Source organism: Aythya ferina (genome assembly GCF_964211825.1).
Source record: "Aythya ferina genome assembly, chromosome: 17".
Lineage (NCBI taxonomy): Eukaryota > Metazoa > Chordata > Aves > Anseriformes > Anatidae > Aythya > Aythya ferina.
In genome coordinates this window covers 10,323,293-10,350,217 of record NC_140316.1, presented here as the reverse complement: position 1 = coordinate 10,350,217, position 26,925 = coordinate 10,323,293, and the positions used below count along the sequence as shown (strand labels likewise).

General features: G+C 56.2%; 1 protein-coding gene across 5 annotated transcripts in view; it reads left to right on the top strand.

The window, feature by feature from the left end:
* The window catches only part of KSR2 (kinase suppressor of ras 2), a gene marked incomplete at its 3' end in the record, with an annotated part of 58,536 nt that extends 35,250 nt beyond the window's left edge, over positions 1-23,286 (top strand). For 3 of the 5 annotated variants that reach the window (XM_084539106.1, XM_084539104.1, XM_084539103.1), the window contains 8 exons: positions 475-523; positions 1,102-1,469; positions 10,722-10,818; positions 13,653-13,786; positions 16,603-16,734; positions 18,298-18,427; positions 18,714-18,847; positions 19,617-23,286. In XM_084539106.1, coding sequence (XP_084395232.1) covers positions 475-523; positions 1,102-1,469; positions 10,722-10,818; positions 13,653-13,786; positions 16,603-16,734; positions 18,298-18,427; positions 18,714-18,847; positions 19,617-19,623 — 1,051 coding nt within the window. Of the gene's footprint in view, positions 1-474; positions 524-1,101; positions 1,470-10,721; positions 10,819-13,652; positions 13,787-16,602; positions 16,735-18,297; positions 18,428-18,713; positions 18,852-19,616 lie in introns of those variants that run through there. The other 2 variants (XM_084539107.1, XM_084539105.1) reach the window with 1 other exon arrangement.
* Positions 23,287-26,925: the final 3,639 nt, after the last annotated feature.

Genomic DNA, 26,925 nt, shown 5'->3' with positions numbered 1-26,925 from the left:
TGGCAGTGAGAGGTTTATGTGCTATAGCAGCATGTGGGAACCAAAAGTAGTTGTAAGAAGGTAGATGGAGATATTTTTACATCATTTTCTTCCTGCTGATGCAGCCCTGGCTCTGAGATGGGGACAATTTGACCCCCCAGGTCCTGATGTCAGAAACAAATCAAACCTGAGAAACCACCTCAATGTGCCACGAGCACCTGGCCAGACTTGTAACACGGTCAAAGCTGTGAGGTCCCAAGGGGCTTCTTGTCACCAACCCCTCCTGGGACCTCAGCAATGGATCCCATCCATCCCCCTCCTGTGCTCATTCAGCCCCTCGGGTGGCTGCGACTTGTGGGGAAGGGGCGCCTCTCCCCAATTAGCAGCAAGGCTAATTAGCCAGCACTTCTCCTCACTCATCCCCTGGGTGAGTGACGTACCTAGCATTGTTTTCACACCGTGGTTTTTTTTTTTTTTTTTTTTTTTTTTAAACAGCCTGGAAGGAAATCCATTACTTCAAATTGAAGTGGAGCCCACGTCAGAGGTGAGCTGCTGTGGGTTTTGTTTGTGGGGTGAAAGGGAAAGTCCCCAAACTGAAGTTGGTTAAGCCAGGGTTTGGGGATTTGGGCGTTTGATGCCTTCATTGTCTGTGCATCTCCAGAAACGATTGCACAGAACTGTCTGGGTCAGTGTGGGGCTCTGTGGGCACCCAAGTCACGGACACTTCAAGGCGTGTTTCAAGGCACCCGGTGAGATCAGCATCTCTGCAGCAAAGCTGCAGATAAATGAGTTAACAGCCAGGCCTGATCCTGCCCAGGCACTGAGGGACGTGGTTTGGTGATGGGGCTGGGCATGTTGATGGCTGGACTCGGTGATTTTGGAGGACCTTCCCAACCCAGCTGGCTCTGTGCGGGTCCCTCATGAGCTTCGTGTCTGCCCTCAGCTTTATATACAGTGAAATTGGATGAGATGCACAGAAAATTTGGCACAGGGCGAGGATCCCCTCAGCAGCAGTTCCCCAATCTGTGTCGCATTGCGTGGCGCAGCCCCGTTGAGCACCCAAGGGTGGCAGGTGGGTGCCGGTACCCACACACGATCACCTCCCCGTCCCCTCTCCTGCAGAACGAGGAAGGCGCCGAGGAGGCGCAGGAGTCGGAGGACGACTTCGAGGAGATGAACCTCTCGCTCCTCTCCGCCCGCAACTTCCCCCGCAAGGCCAGCCAGACCAGCATCTTCCTCCAGGAGTGGGACATCCCCTTCGAGCAGCTGGAGATCGGCGAGCTCATCGGCAAGGGCCGCTTCGGGCAGGTCTTCCACGGCCGCTGGCACGGGGAGGTGGCCATCCGCCTCATCGACATCGAGCGGGACAACGAGGACCAGCTGAAGGCCTTCAAGAGGGAGGTGATGGCCTACCGGCAGACGCGGCACGAGAACGTGGTGCTCTTCATGGGGGCCTGCATGAGCCCCCCGCACCTCGCCATCATCACCAGGTAGGGCCCGGCATCTCGCGTGCGTGGTTTTCTCACCAAAAAGTCCTCCTGAAGGCCAACGATACCTCTTGATAAGGTGCCAGGAGGCCAGTCCTCCTTGCCCTAGTGGAGGGATGTCCTCCATCTCCTCTGACACATGCTGTGGGACAGCAAAACCCTCCTACGTGGGGCCAGGCAGTTTCATCTCCTGGAAACGCAGAGCCTGAAGGTTTGTTTTAACCAGGAGGAGCGCAGCACGGTGCTGTCTCAGCAGCTTCTGGCCCAGAGGGGTTTTTGTGTGGTCCCTTCCTCAGTGCTTGGATGAGTGATGGGGTCTGGAGGGTGTGAAGCAGTGGGGCAGCAGGCCCCACAAGTGGCCTGGTGGTGTGGTAATGGCTCAGGCATCTGTCTGCAGGCTTAGCAGGGCGTGAGTGCAGTGTCAAATTGTCCTCGGTACAGCCAGAAGGGCAGCGGAGATGTGGGAATCTGGGTGTGCTCAAGGAGGGCTGGTGCTCCAAGGGGCTTGTCCATGGGGGCTCCTCACTCCCAAGACCCTACAAGATGAGTCACGGTCTCCTGGAGCGTTCCTTATCCTTTCCCAAAGTATTTGTCCCTGTGGTACCCCCAAAATTGTGCATGGGCCAGGGCCAGGGGAGGGAGACGTGGCCTCCGGGCACAGAAGCGGAGGCACCATGCTGCAGAGACGTGTTGAATCCCCCCGTGTCTGCCCTGATCACCGAGCCTTGACCTGCCATCATGTAAAATCCATCTATCCCTGAATATTCAGCTGCTCCCCCACCTTCAGGTGATGAGTGCAGCCGAGTTTCCCCGAGGTGAGGCTGAATTTCCATCCCTCTCCCGGCAGCGTTTCGGGACGCAGAGCCACGAGCCCTTTGCGGCGCGGGTCTGCTCGCCTCTCCAGTCCTATTCAACCCCAGGAGCGGAGCAATTTATTTGATTTTATTTTATTTAGCTCTGAAGTATTTCCTATTCTAACGCCTCTTTATATAAAACCGCTCAGGTGCTGCTCTTGACAGCTTTGACAAAATAAATACGTGCACCGCAGCCGCTTGATGCATTAATGGGGCTGCCAAGCACGCCGCTCCGCTTTCTTTTCCTCCCCAGCTGCACCCGGTCCTTTTTAAGGTCAAAATACGGCATTACGGGATTGCTGGAAAAACAATCTGCACTCACAGCATCGCTGAGCGTTGCGTGCTCTTCGCCTACAGCCGCGAACTCACTTTTATCCCTGTTCTTCAAAGGCTGGAGCAGCATTGCTGTAGTTTTTCGGTTTCAGCCGGGGGCTGTTCAGCCTCCTCCTGCTGTGCTTGTGCTCTCTGCACGATCTGCTCGTGGCCGGTGCTGGTGCTGGGCTGGCTACGAGGGTGCTGGAGAGCTGAGGAGGAGGAGGGTGGTGGATGGAGAAGCAGAGAGCAGGCTCAGCGGATTTTTGGGAAGCCCCAGACTGCACAGCCCTTAGCCCCGAGGTGATTTCCAGGCACATTTTATTCCCTTTGGGGCTTTCTGGGGGGCTTTATTCTGCTGCTGCATCCTCAGCAGCACCACTGGGGCTCTCGTGGTGCTGCCTGGGCAGGGTGCAGGGATGCTCCCCGGTGCCTGGGGTCCCTGCCACATCTTGGAGCCCCTCCTGCCATGGCACAGGCAGCAGCTGGTGTCTGGGGATGGTCCAAGGCACTGGGATGCTGAGGATGCACAGACAGGAGCTGCTGGCTCTCCCAGGAGGGGCCCTGCTCCTTGGGGGTGCCCAGAGATGCCCACGCAAGGACACGGAGAATTTTCCCCACCGAGGGGAGCGAAACCCCTGGCAGCTATTGCAGCCCCCCCGGCTTCCTGCGGCAAGCTCCAAGCAGCTGCCTCTGCCTGCAAGGGGCTTCACCGCGCCGTGCAGCCCGGAGGGGTTATTTATAGGAGGGTTTATTTTTGCTTTTTCACATCCCCACGTCTTCCTTCCTGCTCAATCGTGTTATTCCAGGCCGCTCATCAGCAGGCAGCGATCTCCCCCTCCAAACCCCGCAGCCCGCGTGCAGCTTCCTGATGTGGAAACATCATCACAGCCGAGGGGAAACTGAGGCAGGGCTGCCTTTTGCCTTCTTGGGCGATAACCATTGCTCCAGCCCGAGCATCCCGAGGTGTCTCCTCCCAGCATGAGCCCACAAGTCGGGAAAAGGGGGAGAAATTCAGCTGCTCGTAGGAATGCAGCGGTGGTTTGCACGGTGGCGGCTCCGCCGGAGTCGCTAATGGATTTTCTCCTGGGTAATGAGCGGTGGGGACAGTTAGCATTCATCTTAATTAGTCTCGAGCAAGAGCGGGTGGGAGCCGTGGTGCCGCGAGTAGTGCTTAATGGACAGCGCGGGGAGCGGCTCCCAAGTCCTCGGCCGGGTGGAGAGGAGGGAGTGAGAAATTGCGGTTTGTGCGGCACGGGGGGGGGAGCCAGAAGTGGCTTTTGCTGGCGATGAATGAGATGAAGCCGGGTCCGGGTGAGCTCACGCTGCTGCCGTCCCCATCCACAGCCACCAGGAGGGAGGTGACACCTTGGCCACCCGGGGGGACTCGGCCAGGACAGAGTATCAGAGTTTTACAGTGCTGTCAAAAAGGCTTGAGCCACCCCCGGGGTGCAGAATCTGCAAGTTTCTGGGAGTCTACGTGCTCCTTCCTGGGGGAAAAAAAAAAAAAAAGGACCCAAATTTTAGTGCTTATCTTTCCTTTCTGGCACTCTGAGGTCTGGGAGAGGGGCTCAGCAGCTTGGGGCTTTTTGCGGAAGGCCCTTGTGGGATGGGAAAGTTGCTTGCAAGCAGGAAAAAAGGATGGGAAAGCTTAGCAGGGGCTGTGCACCCAGCAGTCTGGGATGCTCCTGGCTGAGTTTTGGGCTCTTGCTCCTCATGGTGCAGTGCTGGAGGGACCCCAAATTTACCGGGGTGCAACCAGGAGCCAGGTCCATCGCTGTGAGCCTCCTGCCTGGGCAGAGGAGCCGCCGGGAGTGCTCTGATTGATGTCCCCGGTGTAACCCTCTAGGAAGACCAAGGAGAACGGTGAAGAACATAAAGAATTAAGCTTGACAAGGCCAGGTCCACGTAAGGAGGATTAATTTGCTGAAGGTGCCTTTCAGCAGGGGAACGTTGGGTTCTTGTGCCGGAGAGGGAGCAGCTCCCAGCGGCTCCCCACGGCCGGCCCATGGATGGGGGGGAGCTGAGTGCTGGTGATGAGCATAAACCAAGGGAAAATATTCCCACCTCTGCTCTGGGCAATAAGGCGTTTGAGATGTGAGATTTGAAGGCATCTCTGTGCAAAGCAGCCACTTGGCAGAGGGCTGGCAGCCGGCTTGGCATAGCAAGACATCCGCACCGCCCAGCGAGGCTGCTCGCGAGCCAGACATCGAGGACAAAAAGTGTCCTTTTGGTGACATCTAACTCAAAGGTCCCATTTTTAGCTGCTTTATCACGGTGTTTTTAAATGCAGGGTGGGTGCTGTTGGTCCTCCCCGCGTTCCCTGCATCACCTCCTGTCCCAGTGAGCCCCTGGGGTTGGGGAAGCTGCAGGGATGTGCTCCTCTCACTCCATCCGTGGTCAAACTGGAAAAGGAGTGGAAGGAGGAAAACACCCAAAACTTTGAGGTTTAAATGACCCGAACAGCAGGCTGTTGGGGTAAAGGGATGGCGCTGCAGTGCCTGGGAGCTCTGGCCCCCTGTTTCTGCAGTTAGGGGAGCTCCTCTCCTCCTGACATTTACAGCGTCCCAGCTCAGCTGCGCAGGATTTGGGGCTTGTAGACCTTATTGCTTAGGGAGCTGGGGGATGAATATTTATGGGATTCAAAGGACAGGGGGTTCTCTCCCTCGGGTGCTTTGTCGGAGAGCAGAATCAGCGGGGTTTTGCCTCCCGTGAACCTCCTCGTGCACTGGAGTCCTCCAGCACCTGCTTTGGGGCTGAAGGAGCGGGCTCCTTTCCTACCTTTTCGGTTGTTTTTCTCCTCCAGCTTCTGCTGCACTTCTCCTTCCATAGCATTTAAAGTAATGAAGCCCATAGATCACATAATAAATAGGTATTGACTTCTTGCCACGGGCTGGATCAGAATTGATTGACCCGTGGGAATACACTTCTTTCCAATCAATAGGAGGCCATCAGGCTGGATAAATCTTGATAACGACTGACAACGGGAAAGTCAATACGTGTATTAATATATACATTAAGCGGGCATATATCTTCCGCCTGGAGACAGCGCTGCTCATGGCAGCGGGAGGAGCGGGACGGGAGGGGAGGAGACCGAAATATTCGGGGTGAGAAGGTTTGGGGATGGGGAAAGGCATCAGCACGGTCCTTTGGGGTGTGCTTTGTGCCCGAGAGAGAGCTTGGGGCTGAGTCTGGAGTCCACGTCCCGGCTGGCAGCATCTGATCCATCCCCGTGGGCAGCACATTAAGGGAGCGAACACAAGTGTTGTTTTGTTTTGTTTTGTTTTTTGTTAACAATTATTACGATGGCTATTCCAGAGGACAGTCGGGTTCGAGGGAAGCTGCCGTCTCGATCACAAGGCTTGCTGCTTCTTCAAAAGCAGGGGTTTCTCTATTTCTTTGGCATCCTGAAGTTGAGAGTAGCAGAGGGGGTCAGGGAGCAGGGAACACATTAGGCTACCAGAAGGGGTGAAAGCATCCTTGCATGTCCCTGTGCACCCAGCCAGCCCTCCCCGAGCCGATTATGAGCGCACCCTTTCCAAAGGCACCACGTATCAAATATTCTGGGGCGACTTGTTTGCCACCAGGGCTTTAGATAAGCCTCTGGGGACCATGGCTGCTTTGCATTCACCTGTCTCGTGGCTGTTTTCAAAGCAGCCGTAGAAGAGCTCGCCTCCTCCGCCACTATCTCCTTGAAATAAAAATGCATAGAGTTGGCTTTTTCCAAATAACTATTTTCTTCCAAAGCCGTGCCGGGGCTGTGGCTGCTGTTTGCGGGGACTGATTGCCCTCCTCCTCCTCCTCCTCCTCCTCCTTCTCCTCCTCCTCCTTCCCCAGCCCTGCTGGCTCTGTGCTATCAGGGAGGAAAATCCAGCTGCCTGCCTCCTGTCTGAGGATGTTTCCATGGGGCAGCAAGCGAGGGCTGAGCACAGCAACGTGTCTTTGTGCCTCCTGTGCCCCGTGCTGGTTTTGCTCAGCACACAGCAGGCTCTGGGACTGAACAGCTCGCTTCTGGAGGGTGCTGAGCACCCTCCTTCCCTTGCTGCTGGAGCTTTGGGAGATTTCTGTATGGAAACAAGTGTTTGCTGCTTGATAAAGCCAGGGAGAGCCTGGCTTCGGGTGGGAGGTGGAGTTTGTCCTGGGAAGTGTTTTACCTCCCCAGGGATGCTCCAGGAAGGTCCGGGCTTGCTGCTGCTGCTACTCGGCAGTGCCTTGGGCTGATGCACTCGTTGCTTTTGTATTTGTGGCCCAGCAAGGAAGGATTGTGTTCCCCCAGTGCCCAGGAGGAAGGAAACCCCACGAGGCGCTTGTCACCAGCGCTGAGTGAGGAGGGAAGGCAGCTCCCTGCCTGCCAGAGGGCGTAGCGATGAGGTGGAAAATGAAGTTAAAGCTGAAGTTCCCGGGGCTGGGATGTTCCCCCACTTGGTCTCAGGGTGTTAGGTGGCTAAGGGAAGAGCTGCTGGGCTTCATGCAGATATTTCAGCAGTGGAGCATCCCGCTGAAACCAGCCCTGGCAGGGCTGGGATTTCTCAGCCCCCGATCACAGCGGGTGCTGCTGGCATCCCAGCTGGGGATCATGCAGCTCTGGGTTCCTGCACGGCACCCGACATGTGCCAGCTGTGCCTGTGCTGGTCCTGCCTGCCAAACAGCGAGTCCCAGCGATGTGCCTCTGCTTGCTGTGACGGCATCTTTCTTAATATTGCCCCCTAATCGCTCCTTTTTGGCATAATGCTAATAAGCAGTAGACTGATGGTGGATCTGGAAGCATCCAAGCAGCCTCTGCAGAGCCCTTCCTTTGCTCCGGCTTTGCCCGAGCTCAGATGTGACCTGCTGGCAGGGGTAGCTTTATATTAAAGCACTTATTAGTAATTCCCACTCTCTCCTCCTGTCTCTCCCCTGGGCGGATGATGCCGGCTATCACCATGGCATCTGAGCCCGTTCCCCATACATCAATTCAGCAGCAAGCGATGAGCTGCCCGAAGTCTGGCATTTATCACTTTGGGGTGTTCACAACGATCCTATTTAGATCCTATTTAATGGCCCACCGTCACATTTGTATGGATGGTTGGGCAGGGCGAAGAAAAGCGCACAAAACCTGCTGAAGTGACAGCCTCACGAGCTGAGCACGGCCGCCGAGGTGCCATCGGGTGCAGAATTTGTTCCAGCACGAGTGAGCAGGAGCCAGGCTGAGGTCTTAAACCCTATCGAGGTGGTGGCCATCGGTACTGCAACGAGGACGAGGCTGCTCCCCCCATCAAATGGCAGAAATATCAAGAGGCAGTGCTCCTGCTCTTCCTAACTCATCCCTCCCGAATTGTTCCTCTGCAAGTCACTTTGGCTTTGCTCCCGTTGCTGATGTCTCCAGCCCACGCTGGTGAAATGCAGAGTGTTTATAAAGCAATTTGGGATTTGGCTTGCTTGGCTGAACACTTCAAAAACTCATCTTGAATAGCAAGCATCTGCAGTGGGATGGGGCCGGGGCTGTCCTGGGGCTGGGGAGGCGGCGAGGGAACATTTGGGGTCGATGTGAGGACCAGGGGACCCCGGCTTTGGAGGGATTTGAGCATCTCCCTGTTGCTTTGGTTGGGTTTGGTCTCGTGTCACCACCTTGCCCGGGTGCAGAGAGGTTTATTTCGCCTTCGTTTCAGGTGTCACGCCGCGTGATCCGAAGCGGGGTGGGTGCCACCTCCCAGCACCGACCGCTCGAGGCAGGGATGCGTGCGTGCGCCCCCGGCACCTCGCTTTGTGCGCTTTGAGCGCTCCGTGCCCGCTCCTCCCGCCCGGATGGGGACTATTCACAGCGGGCGAGGAGCGAGAGGGACCCAAATTGCCGGGGGCTGCCATGAAAAGGTTCCACAGGTGCTTGCTAAATAGACTCAGGTGCTGCATAATAGGTGCAAACAGGGCTTTGTGGCTGCGTTGGCAGCTCCTTATCCAGCGACAAATCGCTAGCAAACACCCGGTGCGGCTGGGTGAATTCACACCGAGGAGCTATTCATCAGCAGGGAGCGAGTCACGGGGCTGCGTCCCCGGGGACAGACCAGCAGTGGCTGCATGTCCCCAAGCATCGGGGCTCCTGTGGCCGCTGCCTCCCTTCGTGGAGCCCCCATGGCTGGGAAGGCAGCAGAGATGGGAATCTCATCGGAAAGGATTTATCACTGCACTTTGGAGAAGCAGCAATCGGTGGTTGTTTTTTTTTCTTTTCTCCTCCTAAACCAGTCCTTTTTATTCCAGGAAAATAGCTGATGTTAACTCACTTTGGGGCTGAAATCAAAGCTAAGCTCTTAAGTTGAATTTGTACTGTTGATTCATAACTAATCCAGCCCATAAGCAACTTCTGGTAACAGTTTGCTCCAGAGGGAAATCAGCATTTGCTGGGGGTTGGGGAGAGTTGTGATAACGTGTGTGTGTGTGCATAATGTGTGTGTGTGTGTGTGCAGCCAGGGACAGCGAGCTGGGGCTGAAGCTGTTAACCTGTTGCCTCGTGGGGCTTAAGCTCTACAAGTCTATTTAGCAAATCAATGCAGAAAACTTCATGGTGGAGACAGAATTCGTGTCCGTTATTATTCTGCCCCCTTCAATTCCAGCTGCAGAAAGCCAGGGGCACGGATTGCCTTTATCACTCATTCCCAAGCAATATTGAGAGCACTGGCATCCTAATCTTCAGAAAAACTCATATTTGTCCCCGACTGCAGTCAAACTATTCCAGCAGATAAAGCAGCTGGTTTAGCTAGAGAAAGCTGACGTTTGTGACTGCGGATGCTGCAGCTCGTGCGGTCACAAGTGTGGCTCCTGCAGGTGCTGGCGGTTGGGCAGGGGCGAGCAGGCAGCTGCATGAAGGGGTGCGAGGGTGCCCCGAGCCCTGCGGTGTCTTCCTGGCTCAAGTGCATGGGGCAAGGCTATTCCCAACATGATCTGCAGGAATGTGCTTTGAAAGGTGCTGTCATCTTCCCAAAAGATGTGAAATTTTGTCTCGCTCTTGTTCCTGCTTCGCTGCTCGACCTGGGCATGGTGCTCGTTAGTACAATTTGGGAATGGTGCTCATTAGACACATGGAGATTTGGGCTTTGGGGCACGAGGTGCTGCAAGCCCATTTGAGGGGACCAAGCAATGATTTATCCCAACCCAACCGATTTAATCCCCAAAAGTGCTGCCGGGAGCTCAGCATTCCCCTTCTTTCTGGAGGTGAGTCCCTGCAGTTGGGTGGAAATTTGGGGACATCCACACCTGCCTTTGCTTTGCATCCCAGGGGATGGCAGCAGGCAGGAGGAGGGGAGCGTGGACAGGAGTTAAATCCTGCAACTTCGTGTTCGTTAACGAGGACAAGATCAATTAACGTCTGCGCTTCCTGAAGCCTCTTTAACGAGACGCGCGCCTGCCTGGCGCTTTGTTTCTCAGGCACAGGTACCCAGTCCCATCCTTCCAAAGTTGCCTGTAATGAGCGTGGGTGGATGTAGAAAAGCAAAAAAAAGCCCCTTTTTTGTGGGCGGGAGTCGAGGCAGCATCCACCCACGTACTCCATTATGATATTCAAATGTCAATATATTTTTAATTGGTTTATATGCCCCCCCTCCCCCTACAGCTGCCTTTGGTAATTAAGGCTCTGTAAATAGATTTTACTGTAATTGGTACGAGAAAGAAAATTGGAGGACATTGTACAGTGCATTGGGTTTTTTTGTGTGTTTTTTATTTTTTTTTTCTCCCTGTCTTTCCTCTTTTGACTCATGTTACATCTGTGAGCATTGTATCCCACAGGGGAAGAGGCGGGGAGGAGACGCGGACAGTTTTGCACCAAAAAAAAATAAAAAATAAATAAAAAAGATGCTTGCTGGTGAGAGGGCCAGCTGGGCTGCTGCTGGCCGGGACATGGGGACAAGACGGGGATAAGCCCCAGGGATGGCACTGGAGGTGGCAGAGCTGGCTCCATCCCTCCCAGTGCCCCCAGTATTGCTGCTGAGCCCCCAGTGCACCCCAAGGTGCGCCACCCCCGGTGGCTGTCTGCCACCCCTGCCCTTGTCACTGGGGGATGTTGCTGGGCAGGGGATTTATCAGCCGTGCTGTTATCTTCTCCCTTCTCCTGTCCTTCCAGCCTGTGCAAAGGACGGACTCTCTACTCGGTGGTGAGAGATGCCAAAATCGTCCTGGACGTCAACAAGACGAGGCAGATAGCGCAAGAGATCGTGAAGGTACGGCGTGCTGGGGGGAGATGGTGGCACCGCTGGGCCAGGGCAGGACCCCCCCGTGTGCATGTCAGCACCCAGCTGAGCTGGCCCAGCACCCACAGCACCTTCTGGGTCCAAAACACGGCGCTGGCAGAGATCCCTGCAGCTCCCAGGGGATCCAAGAGCACCACGGCTGGCCCAGCCTGGTGCCAACTCCTCTTCCCCTTAGAGGTGAAGGAGTTTTAGGTCCAGCTCTTCCACAGTTGGGCATTCCTCTCCTCCTGGCACCACGAAAAAGATAGTTGGGGGAAGGTTGCCATGGGTTCATGGGGCTGGGAGAAACGGGGAGCAGAGGCCAGGGAGGTGCAAGGGGCATTGGGCAGATGTGGCTGAGCCCTGTGTCGTGGTGATGGAGAGAAGCAACAAGAAGTGAACCCCGTGTCTTTGCTGGGGCACCTGGCTGGTCATGGGTGCTCCTGGCCCACCCCATGGGGCTCCATGCCCATCCCATGGGTGCTCCCAGCCCCTTGGGTTACACCATCCACCCCACGCGTGCCCCAGCCTGGGTGGTGGCACCTTCTTGCAAAGCTCTGGATTGAAGTTGGGGTGTCCGCTTTTTTTCTTCTTCCTTTTTTTTTTTCTTTTTTTCCTGATCTGTATTTTCTATTTTTAAAAGAAGGATTTTTCCTGCTGAGCAAACATCTCAAGCATCAAATATGTTCTTGCCTCCCAAATGCTCACAGCAGGAGTTGATGGCTCGGGCCGGCCCCTCTCTCTGTGCCAGTTGTTTCCTCCTACTGGTTGGGGTTTCAAGGAGCGGGCTGGGAGGCTGCTGTCTCCTGCGGCTGCCCTGTATTTGGCGTGGGTTGGGGACCTGAAGCCCTTCATGGCTTTGCAGGGAAACACCAGCACAGGAGATCTCAGCAGGGCTGGACCCGTGAGAAGGGAGCATCACTGTGAAAAATTCACCCGTGACATCTGCCAAAGCAAATCAGCAAAAATGCCGTCGACCCAGCTTCATCCCCAATGGCAAACTCCTGCACCCTCTCCTCTATGACAGGGCTCGGTTGGGTGCCCCCTGAAACCCGCACCGGGCAGGGGATGCTGGCTCTGCCCTGAGGAGGTGGTGGAGCTGCAATTAGCAGAGGTCTAATTGCACGGGGTGGGCTTTGGCAGGGCTGGGGAGCAGCGCCCCGAGGAGGTGCGGGTCGGGTGACGCGGGGAGCTTTGGCTCCGCCGCCCAGCCCAGCACTGGAGTGACTTTATCTTTTGATTCTCCGCATGAGACAAGAGATCCTTTAAGCTTATTGGATTACCGGGTGCAAGGGCTCTTGTTCCGCTGCGATCCTCGGGAGCCGAAAGTTAATTTGTTTAAGGAGCGAAGCCGGCAGAGGGAGCTGGCTTTTCGCTCACGCGGGGCATCGGAGCAAATGACGGCGCTGCCGTGCCTTGTCTCAGATGGAATTTGCTGTGGGATCTGTGGTATCCCCCGCGGAGTCACCGGCTTCGTCAGAGGGGCTGATTGCTCCTCCAGGAATGCCTGCAGCAAAGTTTTTCCCGTGCTCCCTGGTCTCTAAATGCATCGTGGAGCAGAGCCATCGTGGCAGTCATCAGCTCGCAGGAGGCTCGGTGGCACGGCTGGAGGGTGCCCCAACCTGGACCTTGGCACCCACAGCCCCTTCAGGAAGCATCCTTCCCCATTCTAACCACTGCATCCCAGCTCTGAAACTCAGCCCCCAAACCCGGTCTCTTCCCAAGACCCTCAGCAGGAGGTCGTGGAGGCTGCACCCTCTTCCCGGGGTGCAGGGTCTGGGTGCGCACCCGGATTTTGGTGTGGTGCTTGGCCTCAGGATGGGCAGCATTCACGAGCTGATTGCAGGGTGATTAACAGCCCCAAAATGCCAGGAAATAATTGCACAGTAGATGCAGCACCGTATAGCTACCGCATGAAGAACACGAGGCACAAAGGCACTGGTGGTGTCTTAGAGCAGATTTTTAAACCTTATCCTTGCTCCATGTGCTGGGACTTGCAGATCCCTAACAAATCCAGCTCCGGCTGTGGCACCTTGGGCATCTGCAGCCTCCCTAGTTACCCAGGGCGGGTTCCCACGTGGTCCATGGCCATACATGAAATGATCAGAGCTCAGATGGTGCCTTGTGGAAACCCACTTCAACCCTCCCGTGCCAGTGGTGAACTGATAATTGCTCTCAAGCAACAGTTCAGTAGCCCCTTCGGCATTAATCCTTGGGTCCTTCCATCTGGAACAAGTTTCCCCAGTCTGCTTAGGAGGATGAAAAGTGGGGCAGCACCACGAGCCTTGCAGCCAGGATAAATGTCCCCAGCGCCGTCCCGTTGAGCTACGTGTCCGCCCGCAGGCTGCTCCATCAGATGCCGCGTAACAAGCCCGGTGCAGCCGAGTTTGGATTTCCCACCCGCGGCCTTTTTTTTTGCCTCATTAGCAATAATTTTAATTAACCGGCAAGTAGTTTTTCCTAGGGGAAGGGAATTAAGGCAGGACTCCTGCGAGGCTCTTGTTCCAAGTCTAACCGTGCCGGTGCGCACGTGGGAAGCCCTAATGGCTCCGGCAGGGGATGTGATAGTGGGATGGAGAGCGTTGCCTTGTTCCCCCTCTGCTCCCAACCCCAAAAGAGAAGGAAGGCGAAAACATCACCATCAATTTCCCAGCGGAGGATTTCAGGGATGCTGCTTTGCTTTGCCGTTTCTTCCTCTGTGTAATCAATTAATCAGGGAGCAGTCATGGGGTTGCCCCTTTTCTGGTGTTATCCTCTTCGTTTGTGCTTCTTGTTCAGTTCTTTTTTTTTTTTTTTTTTTTTTTTCTCTCTCCCTTCTGCCCTAGGGGATGGGGTACCTGCATGCCAAGGGGATCCTTCACAAGGACCTCAAGTCCAAAAATGTTTTCTATGACAACGGGAAGGTGGTGATCACGGACTTCGGCCTCTTCAGCATCTCGGGTGTTCTCCAAGCAGGCAGGTAGGACACGGCGCAATGGCAATCCTGGGTTTGTCCCCAGTCCTGGAGCTCCCCTTTGAGCTGGGGACATGGGGCGGGGCCCCAAAAGCTAATCTGCATGTGGCTGCCTGGGTCTGCAGCCTTGGTGGGCACCAGGACAAGGGGGCCTTTGGGTGTCCATTTCACCAGGGCCAGGAAAGCTGCCTTAATTCCTTGTCCTTTCCCCAGTGATATTGCTATAATCCGATGGCATCTGCTCCATTCCCTGCTCCTTGGCTGCTGAATGATGCCGTGCTGGTGACCTTTTGGATGCTACAGACATCTGGCCGTGGTGTCTGCACCAAGCCAGGGCATGGAGCAGAGCACAGCAAGCAGAGAGCCAAGCTCAGGACATTTACAGCATTACAACGTTTCGTTATCTCTTTCGGTTTGAAGTCAAGCATATTTCGTAAATGTCCTCTATTAATTTTTTTTATTTTTTAAAGTGTTTGGGAAGGTTTGCAAGCTGTATGCATGGCAGCGCAGAGAGTTTCAGCAGTCGTTCAAAGGAAGAAAAGCAAAGCTGGGTGGGGGAAAGGAAATGAGGGGAAAAAGAGTAGAGGTTTTATTTTCTGGTTTGGGTAATACTGAACAAAAACCATTGCTGGTTGTGTGGTGCCCAGCTGGCCTTCTGGGGCTGCTTTTGGCCTCACCCACTGCACATGGTGCTGCTGGAGAGGTTGTGGCTGGGGGGACTTTGCTCCTGCCTGTATGAGGCTGCAGCTCACTGCAGCAGCAGCAATAGGCTTTGGGTAAAAATGGGCAGATTTTGCCAGGGGGCAAAGATTTTTCAGGAATGAATGTGTTGTGGATGTGTCCCACAGTTGGTCAGAGCCTACGATATTTCCACGTTGTTATCATCAGCAATGCTCTGGAGATAAAAAGCAAGGTGAGGCACTGGGGAAATGGGAACCTGGTGCTGTGGGTGATGCACGGCTGTCTCTGCCCAAGATCGGGATGACATTGGGGGATGAAGCCACGAAGACTGCTCAGGAGAGGAAGGAAGGCACACGGGGCTGGGCAGAAATACGAGGTCTAACAGGAACAAGCAGCATTTTGCTAGGAAAATGGAAATCCTTCGGGAGGAGCTTTGGGGATGGCTGCCCTGGACTGCTGGCCCCCCAACGTGTCTTCTGCTGGTGAAGAGCTAGGGGAAGGCTGGGATCTGCACTCATCATTCACCACAGGTTCTGAAGCAGAAAGTGCCTGCAGGTCTGGTTTCCCTGCTCAGGGTGGCTCCTTACGGCTGGCTACGCTCTCTGGCAGATGAGGAACAGGAATCGAGCCCAACCTGGGTTCCCTGGAGGCTCCCCACATGTGTGTGAGCAAATGTTTGCAGGTCAGGTGAAGGTTGGGGATGTCACTTTATGTGACTGAGGGCTACAGCCTGGCCTGTTTTCCCAAGGGCTAAAAATTGCTGGGGTTTCCAATTCCTCCTGACCCACCCAGCACAAGGCTGCCTGGAGTTCATGCGAGCACCCGGCACAGCGAGGCGCTCACCCTGCTAGATGTGAGAAGCCTATTGAAACTATCTTATCCTGGTTATCTTGTCTTTATTTTTTCCTGTATTTAAACATCGCAGGGCTCGGTAGGGCTGCTCTGTAATTAGGAGAGGCGTGGGGTGGCTTGGAGTAGGCTGAAGAGCTCTTCTGCTCTCACTCTTGCTCTGCCGTTTAGCAGTGGTGCTCGGCACTCAGCTGGTGGTGCTCCTCTGGTAGTCAAAGTGGGCAGGGCAGTTATGAAGGCAGGCGAGCTTTTGTTACAAAACCTTAAATTGTCATAATTTCACCAAATTTGGGATTGCACTGTCCGCATGGTGGGGCACCAAGGAGAGCAGCCATCGAGTCCCAGGGCTCCTTCAGCGGTCGTGCGCTCTGTGTGCGTCCCCACACATCCTTGGGAAGGCGTCAAGGCACAAACTGGGAAAACTTCCTCCATGGGAGACAGCGAGCTCTTCCTTCTCACGGGGCAGTTCTGTTACCTCCTGAAGAATGACGCTGCCAAATTCTTCACTGACATGCAGTGAAGCTGCTTAACATCTTACCACCCACTGGCTGCTCTGTGCTCCCTGCCCGCTGTAGCGCCAAGGCGACACCGGCTCCTTTCCAGCCCTCCTGTGTCCCACCACCGTGGTCAGGAACATGTCCCCACCGTGGCCACCTCCTTGCTGCTGTCAGGGGAGAAGCATTAATTTGGTGAAGCAGCTCCAGAAGGAGCAGGAGCAAGCAGAGAGAGGCACGAGTTGTGCCTCTGGTGTATCCTAGGTGCTGTGGGAGGAAGCCACCAGCATCATCCTCAGCTGTTGGCCAAATGTATCTGTACTGGCTGGGAGGAATCTTGAGGAGGTAGGGAAATGATGGCCTGGAGGGGCTCTTTGGGGTCAAACACCTGAAAACACTAATTTCTGGACTGCTATAGGGTGATTTGGGTTGGAAGAGACCCTTGGAGGTCCCTAGCCCCTGCTCAGATCAAAGCAGGACCAGCGCAGGTGTTCGTGCTGTTGGGGTTTACCCAAGATAACGCTTTACGCTGCTCTTCCAAGGCATTTTGGCACAATGGTCACAGTGAGGACCATGACAGAGCAAGGTGCCAGCCCCAGTTGTGCTCCACCACCTGGCAGGGACAGGCACAAAGCCACCACGCCTGCTGGCATTGATCCCAGGGGGGTTAAAGCCCAGCCTTGCAAGGATGCCCTGGGGAAAACCAGGCATAAATGGGCAGAAGGAGCAGGGGCTGGGGGCTGCTGGTGGCGATGCCTGCCCTGCGGTACCCATGGTCTTGTCTCCGTGTTTTGGCAGGAGGGAGAACAAGCTGCGGATCCAGAACGGGTGGTTGTGCCACCTCGCCCCCGAGATCATCCGCCAGCTCTCACCCGACACCGAGGAGGACAAGCTGCCCTTCTCCAAGCACTCGGATGTTTTTGCACTGGGGTGAGTCCCTGCGGCGTGGTCTGAGACCATCACTGGGCTCAGGGCATCATCCTGCTTCCAGAGAGCTTGGGTTCAACCCCCTCGATCACCAAGTCCTCCTGTTTCACGTGTAGACAAGGGTGACTTGGGGAAATTGCCTCTTCCTGGTATGGGTACCGATGAGGAAGCTCCTGGAATGGGATGGGGATGAAGTGGGATGAGGATGGCACAGGAAGGGGATGTGATGGGTTGTGGTGGGATGAGGCGGTGGGATGGGAATGCCGTGGGAAGGGACCACAGATCCCAAAGCCACCAACCCCCCCCCATTCTCCCGGCTGGATGCCTGCTGGTCTGAGCGGCGGGGGCTGCCGCGGGGGCTGAACGCGCAGGGGGAGGAGATGCCAAGAGGCTGAGCAGAGGAGAATTGATGAGTCTCCTTCAGTGGGAGCGTTCAGCCGACCGGCTCATCGCTCCGGCTATTTGTCTAGAAGAAAGCATCCTTTATGGCAGGAGCCCCATCACGCCCCAATAAAACCTTTCCCGAGATAGGCGGGAGGTTTTATCTGGAGGATTAATTTTCTCGTGCACACCTTGAAGACTGCGGGCCACGGCGGTTACTTTACGTGAAGCTCTTATCTGAGGCAATATTTCCATCAAAACCGCCGTAATTAAAGCTGAAAGGGTTTGGAGCTCTCCTCCCCCCCAAGGTAGAACTTGAGCACAAAGAAAAAAAAAAAAAAAAAGAAAGAGAAAAAAGAAGTAATTAAGGGATCTGGTCAGGCTAAGTGAAAGCTGGTTACTTTGTCTTTTTAATTCGAGAATGAGCAATTCAGTAAAGGAGCCAGCAGTTTCCTTTAAATATTTTCTCCTAATTTCACTCTTTCATGTTTCTGTGCCCTCCTGCGAGCTGGGCAGGATGCCGGATGGTCCCTGTGGGCTGTCACTGTCACAGCTCCCCTTGGAGATAATTCCCCTCCTGTGATTTGGGGACAGTAACAGGGAAAGAGCTTTTAGAGACTCTGGGGAAGGCGAAAAGTCAGCGCTCAAGCTCCCAGATAGAAACCTGAATTTTGCAGCATTTAATGCATCCAGGCACCACCAAAATCCTGCAGTGGGTTCTCCCTGTGCCCACCGAGCATCTTGTCCCTGCTGCCTGCCTTGTGCTGCCGAGCACAGCACACGCAGATATTTTATCTCTCTTGAGTCCCTTCGCAGCAAATTTTATAAACGTGGAGCAAAACAATAGGCACGGACAGGGCTGCCTGCCTGTAGCATCGCCGCACGAGATTGATGCTGCTTCGAAGTGAGGGGGAAGTGGCTGGAGAATCCCATGTGGTGGAGCTGTTTCGGGTCTGGGGATGATTCCCCCGGGTGGGGATGTTTGCCTTTCCCCTGCTCGTGCTCCTGCGTGCAGGGATGGAGGGGAGCACTGATGTCTTTGTGACGAGCACCGAGCATCTCTGGCTGTAAGGACAGGCTGTGGATGGGTTTGGGGCAGGGAGAGGTGGTTGCAGGTGTGGGATATTGAGCCGTGCCCCCTCGGGGTGGCTCCTTGCTGCCCCTGATCCTCCTGTCTCCCACCAGCACCATCTGGTACGAGCTGCACGCGCGGGAGTGGCCCTTCAAGACGCAGCCGGCGGAGGCGATCATATGGCAGGTGGGACGGGGGATGAAGCCCAACCTCAGCCAGATCGGGATGGGCAAGGAGATCTCGGTACGTGCCGTGGGGCAGGCGGATCCCTGCATGTGTGCGCGGAGGGAGGATGTGCTTCGGGAAATGCTCTGTGCTACCTGCAAGCGAAAAAAATAATCAAAGGGTCCCTCGGGTGAGGTTTGGTCCTGCTGTCACTGTGCCAGCTTGCACCTCAGCCCTGCACAAGGATGTGGGGACGGGGACGGGGCTCCTTGCAGGGGATGCGGGGTGGATATGGGGTGCACGGGTGGGTGGTGGGCGAGGGAATGGCTCCGGGTGTTCACGTGCTCGCCCCGTGTGGCTGCAGGACATCCTGCTCTTCTGCTGGGCCTACGAGCAGGAGGAGCGCCCCACCTTCACCAAGCTCATGGACATGCTGGAGAAACTGCCAAAGCGCAACCGCCGCCTTTCCCACCCGGGGCACTTCTGGAAGTCGGCGGAGTAAGTCCCTGCCCGCGCCCCCCAGGACCTAGGGGAGAGGTGTGGGGGTCCCCTAGGGTGAGCTAAGGGAGAGCAGCGAGGGCAATTCTGGCTGCTGCAGGTCCTGCTTGTGCCCCACCGAGGGCTCTGAGGCACAGATTTTTCCTCCTGCCCCTGATAACCAAACCTCCCTTCCTTCCCTGTGCCCCAAAGCTGGGGGCTTGAGTGTCCCCTGTGCCACCTGCGTGTCCCCGTGTGCTCGGTGCTCCCGGGAGCAGCACGAAGCCAGCAGTCAGACGGCCCCAACATCACCCAGACTTTAAGCCATTAATCAGGATGGAAGTTAATTGCCAGCCCATGCTCCGAGCAGGCACCAGGACGGCTCCGGCAGCTGGGCAAGGAAAGCTGAAGGTTGATGAACCCCAAAGCAGCAGGCTGTGCAATTGCTCTGTCAGCTCTGAGCAGGTTTTGCAATCACCGAGCCACACTCGGGCTGCCCGGCAGCTTCCCCTTCATTCCCGGCCCCATAACCTGCTCACAGCTGGCTCCCACCCTAGTGCCTGGTGCTGGGGGCCACAGATGGGTCCTAGGACCTCTCTGGTGCAGGAGCATCCCTGCACAAAGGTTGTGGGGACAAGGGACAAAAAGCCCCTGGGGGGTCCTACTGTTGCTGCAAGCCCTTTTCCCCTTGGGAACCTAACTGGTAACACGTCAGCAGGATGGGTGCGGAGGGTTTTGGGGGAGGTTTCTGCAAAACCACCCTGACTCTGCCATTTTGTCCCCTTTCCAGGCTGTGACCGGAGGAGCTGAGGGACGGTGCCTTCCTCCCCCTGCGCTTCTCCTCGTCCTCACCGCTTATCCTCCGGGCGCCGTGGCAGAGCAGCGGGCGCTGCAGGATGGGAGCGCTGCCTGCTCCCCGCAGCCTTCCTCCCCGACGGAGAGGGGCCGGTGGCCAGGGACCTGTGGGGACACCGCCACGACAGGGGGGTGACAGTGGCCGCGTGCACGGTGGCTGCGTGGCCAGCACCCTGCCGAGCAGGGCTGGGCGGCTGCAATTTAACACCAGGGCTTCTCTGATCCCAATCAGCATGGTCAGTGCTCACGTCGCTCCTTCGGGGCCGGCTCGCTTTTTGGTTCTTAGGGATTTTATTTAATTTTCTTTTTCATGAAAAAAAAAAATAATAATCGGGGGGTGGGGGGGGATAAGGGGGGAAGCGCTGCTGATTCACGAGTTCCGTGCCGCTGCTATTAGCTGCCCCCCGCCGAGAAATGCATCCGCAGCGTCCCGCTCCTCGGCACCCCGTGGTGGGCAGCGGTGACCTTTCACAAGTGGCTTCTCCGCTCCCGGCCGTGCCCACTTAGGCTCCCCCCGGCTCTCCCTCTCAGCAGGGCACAGCTCCACGGCCCCGCTAAATTAGCCCTTGGCCCCAGCGCGGAGCTAATCAGCCGACCTCTCCGCCTCGCCTCTCCCCTTTGCTTCGGGCTCTCTCCAGAAATAGCTGCGCCGTGCCAAGGGCTGTTATTCGGATGCTCGAGGGCTGGGCAAGCTTGTGGGTTATTTTTTTGGGCTTGTCTATAGAGCAGCGGGAGCAGGCTCTGGTTGTACAGAGCTCGCATCCCCTTCCCGGCCCCATAGCTGTCCCAGCACCCCGGACATCCACCATCCATCAGCCAAAGCCCCGAGCTCGCTGCTCTTGGGGCAGAATCTTGGGGCCGGTGCCCCGTCTTGTGCCGGTGTTTCCCTCTCCCTGCCGGCTCGGCTGGGTCCCCGAGCCCATTAGATGAGCTGTCAAGTGACAGCAGAGAGCAAATTGCGTGCTCAGGCTCTAACCAAGAGTAATTGCTTGACAGGAGCTGCCCTGAATAATTCAGTCGTGGTGTGAGTTGGTTTTAATTCGGAGCTGTTACACAGCTCTGCAAACTAACCGGCCCTGTGGTGTTTGCTGCTCCTCCGACCGGCTCTTGCTGGTGTTTTCTGCTGCTGTGGCTGAAATCGATGAGGATCAGAAGCCTCTGCTGAGCGCTGGAGGTGGGAAGAGCCGTGGGAACGGAGAGGTCCCGGAGGCTCCTTCCTTAAGAAGGTCCTGGGAAAAGGCTGTTCTGGACGGGGCTCAGGCTGGTGCTTCTGGGGCACGTCCTGTGCCGTGCTGTCACATCCCTGCTGCTTTGCACAAAGCGAGGAGGAGGCAGTGGGCCCAGGTCTGTGTTTGGCCATGCACGGGGTGAGCCTAGGTGAGCGTAGGGTGCACACCAGGCTGTGCCAATTCCCCCTGCACCCGGCAGCACCGGCCCTTTGTGGTCCCTCTGCACGATGCAGCAGAGCTTGGTGCAGCTGGTGAGCATCTCCCCGTCCTGCTGATGTAGGATGCTCAACATCTGCTCGCTCTCTGCCTCCTCCACGTCCCTCCTCTTCCCTCACTCATACAAACCAGCTTCATCTCACCCTGAGCCACCACGACGGTGTCCTCTGCTGCCTGCCCTCCCCTCCCAAAGCCTCCTCTTGCACTCCCCATCCTCTGTGCGCGTGCCATAAGTGTTGCACTAAAGCTCGGAGCCTCTCTGAGTTCTCACCAATGCCTTTGCTTGCAGCAGCCCCGGGGACTGTGGGGCTCTGGGGATGGGGACTGGTCCCCACGTCCTGTCCCCACCGGTCCCGTCCCTGTTGCTCATGCTGGCAGGCTGAGCACCCACAGCTCTGTGCGCCCTGGGATGGGCACGAGGGGGAATCCACAGCACGGGCACTTTGTCTCCGTGTTGGAAAGCTCAAGGAGGTGATGCCGTGGCTGATGCTCAGCATCAGGGGTAGCAAGGTCCTCTGGCCTGGTGGGCACCGTGCAGATTTGTGGTGGAGGCACTTGAAAGACTTTCTGAAGACCTGCTGTGCTTTGGGAGTCTGAAGGGAGCTGAGGGATGCTGCAGCCAACAGGTCTCACCCAACCCAGCTCTGCTCTTTCTGCCCCATTTTTTCTTCCTGGGGGCATCTCCCCCAGGCCACGAGCAGAGGGAGCTGTCGCACAGTGGCACCAACAAAAAAAATAGCTGCCCTCTACTTACCATAAGCGAGCCCAGAAGAGCAGCTCCCTCCCTTCCATTCAGCGCAGCAGCGGCTGTTTGTGCAGCCGCGTTATTTGCATCATGCCTTCTTATTTCTGAAAGTCTTAATTATTTAAAAAAAAAAAAAAAAAAGAAGCAAATCTTATTTATTTATTTATTGGTTTTTTTTTTTTTTTTTGACTCCAGCTTTGTGCGTGGGTTTTTTTATTTTTCCTCTGGTTTAAAAATATCCAGCCCTTCAGCATGGAGGGGATGTGGGAGCCGCTCTCCACAATGCCCCCTAATAGGACATCCGACGGCGCGAGGAGCTTCCTCCGCCCGCTCCATCGAGCGGCACGAGCCAGAGGGGAGGCAGGGATTTATTTGGGGATGCTCTGGGTGGGAGCCAAGATGGTTCCAGTGGTGTTTTAAGCAACAACTCGATGTGTAGGGAACCGTCCCCAAACCCAGGGGACGTCCCCAAACTCAGCGCCCTTCTTGGGTGGCTGAATTAGAGCTGGGTCGGGTGCCTGTGGCTTGGAGCTGCTCAGCCTTTGGGTTTGACAGATGCTGCTGCAGGCTCGGTGCAAACAGCTCAGTCTCGATGTCTGGGGACAGTGGGACACGTGTCCCCACCCCACTGGGCACCTCCCATCCCCCGGGGACCACCAGCCCCCCAAACTATGCCATGCTGTGGGGTGGCGCAGGGTGGGATCCGACGGGGCAGCGGGCACACTTTGCCTCCCTTCCCTTTAATTTATTTTAATTTAACTTGGTTTGCAAATAAGTGATTTCTCGGGAAGCTTTGTCAGCCTTCTTGATTTCCGTTCCCTGTAAAGTACGCTGTTACATTTCCTTGTACATAAGGTATATATAAATATATATACATATCTCTATATGTATGTATATAGATATATACATATATAACAAGCTCTGAATCCTGTACAGTTTCAAACTGAACTCGATGGCTGCTTTGTTTTCTCCGTGTTAGTTCTGACCGTTGCAGAATGAGCTGGTTTTAATTTCCCGTTTTTCCTCTTTCTGTTTTCTTTTTATAAATATATACATAAATATATATATATATATTTTGTTGTTGTCGTTGCAAGACTCTCGTCACTGGAAAAGAACAATTGTTTCTGGTGCAAAAAAATAAAAAAGAAAAAAACACACACACACACACACAAAAAAAAAAAAAAAAGCTGAGAAAGGCACGATGGATCTCCCCGATGTAAATTTGTACAGTAACATTTATAACGTTTTCTACACTTTAAGAAAGTATTTATAATTTCCGCTGTCTGACTGAGTGCGAATCTCCGTGACCTGCAGAACTGGTTAGCCCTTCGTTCCCGTGGTTTGTCGTGCAGTGTTTGGTGAGGTGACAGTGTATGAATTATTTATGCCAATAAAAAAAAACACTTGGAAAACCAGCGCGCCCCGTGTGCCCACCTTTGGTGCTCGGGGGGGACACACACCGCATCTAACACCCCCCCCAGACCCTCCTCATCCTCACCAACATCCCGCTGACCTGGGGCTTGTGATTAGGGCCGATAATTCACGGTGAATACCTGGGAGGGGAGCACGGGGAGATGGGTAAAGGGTAGAGCAAGCAGGAGAATAAATCTCAGCCGGGCTGTGCCGGGTGCTGCCGGGGGTGCTCGTCTCCAGCCAGGGCCCCCCCGGGACGGCTGAGCCCCATGATGGAGCGCTGGGGGCGCCGTGCATCTGCTGCTCTGTTTGCTCGCTTCTCCCACGCTGTTTTACCGGGGGGCCACCATCCATCTGCCAAAACGCCCGTCGGAAAGCAGTGGCGGGGGCCTTATGGTAGGTGACGGGGAAGAAAATCGCGGCGGGTTCATGATTTTCCCCCCCCTCCCCTTCCTTCTCCAACCCCTTTCCGCATCGCCATCGCCCGGGTGCTTGAAAGGTAAAATAATGATGGCTCGCCATTAATAAACCATGAACCCGCAACACGTTCCCCTGTCGAGGGCTTTTCATCTTTCAAAGCCTGCAGGAGGCGGTAAGCAATTAGGGCAGGCGCATCCTGGGGGGGCAGCGGGGCCGGCTGGGGGGGATTTTTGTAGGATGGATGGGGAAAGTGAGATCGGGAGGGACGGGAGAGGTGTTGGGGACTGGGGGCAAAGAGCCACCACTTGAAACCTTTGTGTGCTCAAGGCTTTGTCCCCCCAGAAGCTGATGGGGATGCTGGTTTCACCACAGCATCACCGTACCTATGCCATAACCCTGTGGGTTCCCCCATGTGGACTGGGGGGGGTCCCACTGGCCTGGATTGTAACTGGTTGGCACTGGTGGGGGACTGGGTAAGCACCACGGGGGCAGAGCCACTGATTGCTCCCCCTGCCAAGCCCAGGGCAGGGGGTGCTGAGCTCTCATGCCTAACGAGGTGCCAGCACCGCTATGGGGATAAATCCATGCTGCGTCCCCTGGAGCAGCCCCAATGACAGCATTTTGGGATTTGAGGCTCCCCGGGACCCGGATCTGCGTGTGGATGTGTTGCAGAGCCACACGAACGCACGCACGTGTCCGTCATCTCCGTCTCCCTGCCGATGAATCATGAGCCATTAATATTTCACAGCGGAGGACAGGCGCGCGGCGTCAAAGAGGAGCTGAAACGCGCCCGCTGCCAGCTGGGGACAGGGCTGGGGACGTGGTGGTGGCACGGTGTCCCCGTGTCTCTGCGGCTGCTCGGATCACCCCCCTCCCTCCAGACACAGGGGGTTTATCCGTGCACATCTTCCCCCAGAATTAAACGTATGCTGAAGCCATTTATTGGCATGAACTTAAAAAAAATAATAATCAGATGTGCAAGTGCCAAACCCGTGCAGCTGCTAGACCTGGATGCCACCACGGAGGGGACCGCGCTGTCACCAGAGGGGTGGCTCCAGGCACCGCTTCTCCCCCCGGCAGCACAGCAGAATGGGCTCGTTTTCCCCCCTTTCTGCTCTGGATCGGCAGAAAAAGGAGAAAAAAGCCTGGCTGGGAGCCAGATCGTGAGCCTAGAGGGTGAGAAACTGTGGGTGGCCCCCGCGCAGCGCCTCCACCCACCCCAGCACCAGGATGCGGCCGTGGGGAGCCGGGGCTGGGGGTGCCCGGATCGGATCGGTGCCCATGGCCGTGCTGGATCCTGCCTGGCACAATGGGGCATTGTTCGCCTGCCCTGATTTATGTTTCCTCCTTGTGCTTTCTCAGGAACCAGCAACGAGCTCTCGCTGCTGGGGTGCCCTGGGCCGGTCCCTGCTGGGCACCAAGGGACCCGGGGGGGGTCCTGGCACGGGCTGGGGATCCGTGAGCCCTTCCCTAGGGTCAGGTATCTTGTCAGGGGCCATCCTGCCCAGGGGCTGGGACAACCCAAGCCCTCTCCATCACTGATGTTCCAGAGAGCAACGTGGGGAGCCCCGGGCAGGCGGCTGACGATGCTCCGACTAATTGGCTGCTTGCGCCACGGCCGCCCACCCTCTAACAGGATTGCTGCTCCCAGCTGGGGCAGGGCTGCTCCTGCTTTGCTGCTTGCAGAGATTAACGCCAGCCAGGGCTCGCAAGGGAGCTGCCCTTGGGTTTCCATCCTGCCCTACCCACCTGGAGGGGAAGGGGGTGCCTCGGTTCCCCCCCCCCCCGTGGTGCCTGCCTGCCCTCCCCACACGTCTCGGTGCTCCCGTTGCTCAGCAGATTCCCTTTCCTCACCTCTATTTTTACCCTGCCCTTGGGTGCCCGTCTCCCGAAATCTGAGCCCCGCTGCCTTGCCCCGTGCCCAGGGACCTTGCAAGGCTCTGCCTGACTCCGGCACCCTGGGGACCCCTCCTGCCCCGGGAAGGAGCAGAGATTTGCCGTTCCCAGCTTTGTGCGCTAACCGCCGCAGCTGCAGCTTCCTTTGAGGGGTGAAGAGCCACAGCATGCCCTGGGCAGCACAGGTAGAAAGACCAGCTAAAGGCTTTCCAGTGCCTAGCAGCTGTTTATTCCTTGTTTTTTTTTTTTTTTTTTTTTTTTTTTTCTTGGGGGTGGGGAACAGGGTGGTTTTCTGTGTTTGTATGGCAAGCTGTGAGCCTGGGGGTGTCGGGCAGGGATGCTCTGCGGTACCTGCTGGCTCCGTGTCCCTGGGGAGCTGCAGGGGGGACACCAGAAACCTTTTTCTCCATGGGTCTGGAAGAAGCAGAGCATCCTGAAGCTGGGAGGAGGCACAGGTTGTCCCCCGTGGGGGCAGCAGTGGGAACAGGGCAGATCCCACCAGGCTCTTCCACTCCACTTGCAGGAAAAGCGTCCTGCAGGGGTGAACCTGGCCCCTCTGTGGCCAAAGCGATTTATTTCCCAGAACCTGGGCACTGCCTAGGGGCTAGGAGAGAGAAAGCACAGGCCCCTTTGTGAGTGGGGTCAGGAAAGGGCTGCCCCAAGCTGTCCCCAAACATCCCAAGCAGAGCCCAGGCACGGCTGTGCGAAGTGCTGCATCTGCTTGCTGCCTCTGCTCCCTGCGCTCTCGTTTCCTCTCTCGTTTTCTCTTATTTTTGGCTGCAACCTTTTCTCCAGCACCCTTGTGGGCACGGGTCCGTGCTCACCCCTTCTCCTCTGCGGTGCCCAAACCTTGCTCCCAGCCCAGCCCCACAAAACCAAACCCTCTGGGGGCTGTTTGAGTTTTGCCTTTCCAGCGGGGTGGTTTCTCTTGGGCGCCGTACCCAACACCCCGATGCCATCCAGGAGGTTTGCTGGGAATGTGCCGGGTAGGAGTCAGTCGTGGGGAAGCCCTCGCTTTTTGGCTGGGTGATTTCCACCTGCTCCTTCCCCTGGGCTTGTCCCAGAGCGATCCAGTGCCTGGAGGAAAATGGATTGCCCCATTATGGGTGCTTTATGGGACACCTTAAATACAATGCAGCAGCCGTGGCCTCCCGGGGAGCACCCACCCACACCCACCCCGTCACCCGTGGGGCCGTGCTGCCTCCGGGCAGCTCTGCTGCAGCACCCAGGGGACACCGGTGAGCGGGGCTGGGGGCTCGGGAAGGGCTTTGGTGGTGCAGGAGGAGGAGGAGGAGAAGACCTGGGGCTGTGCGTGCCTCATGGGG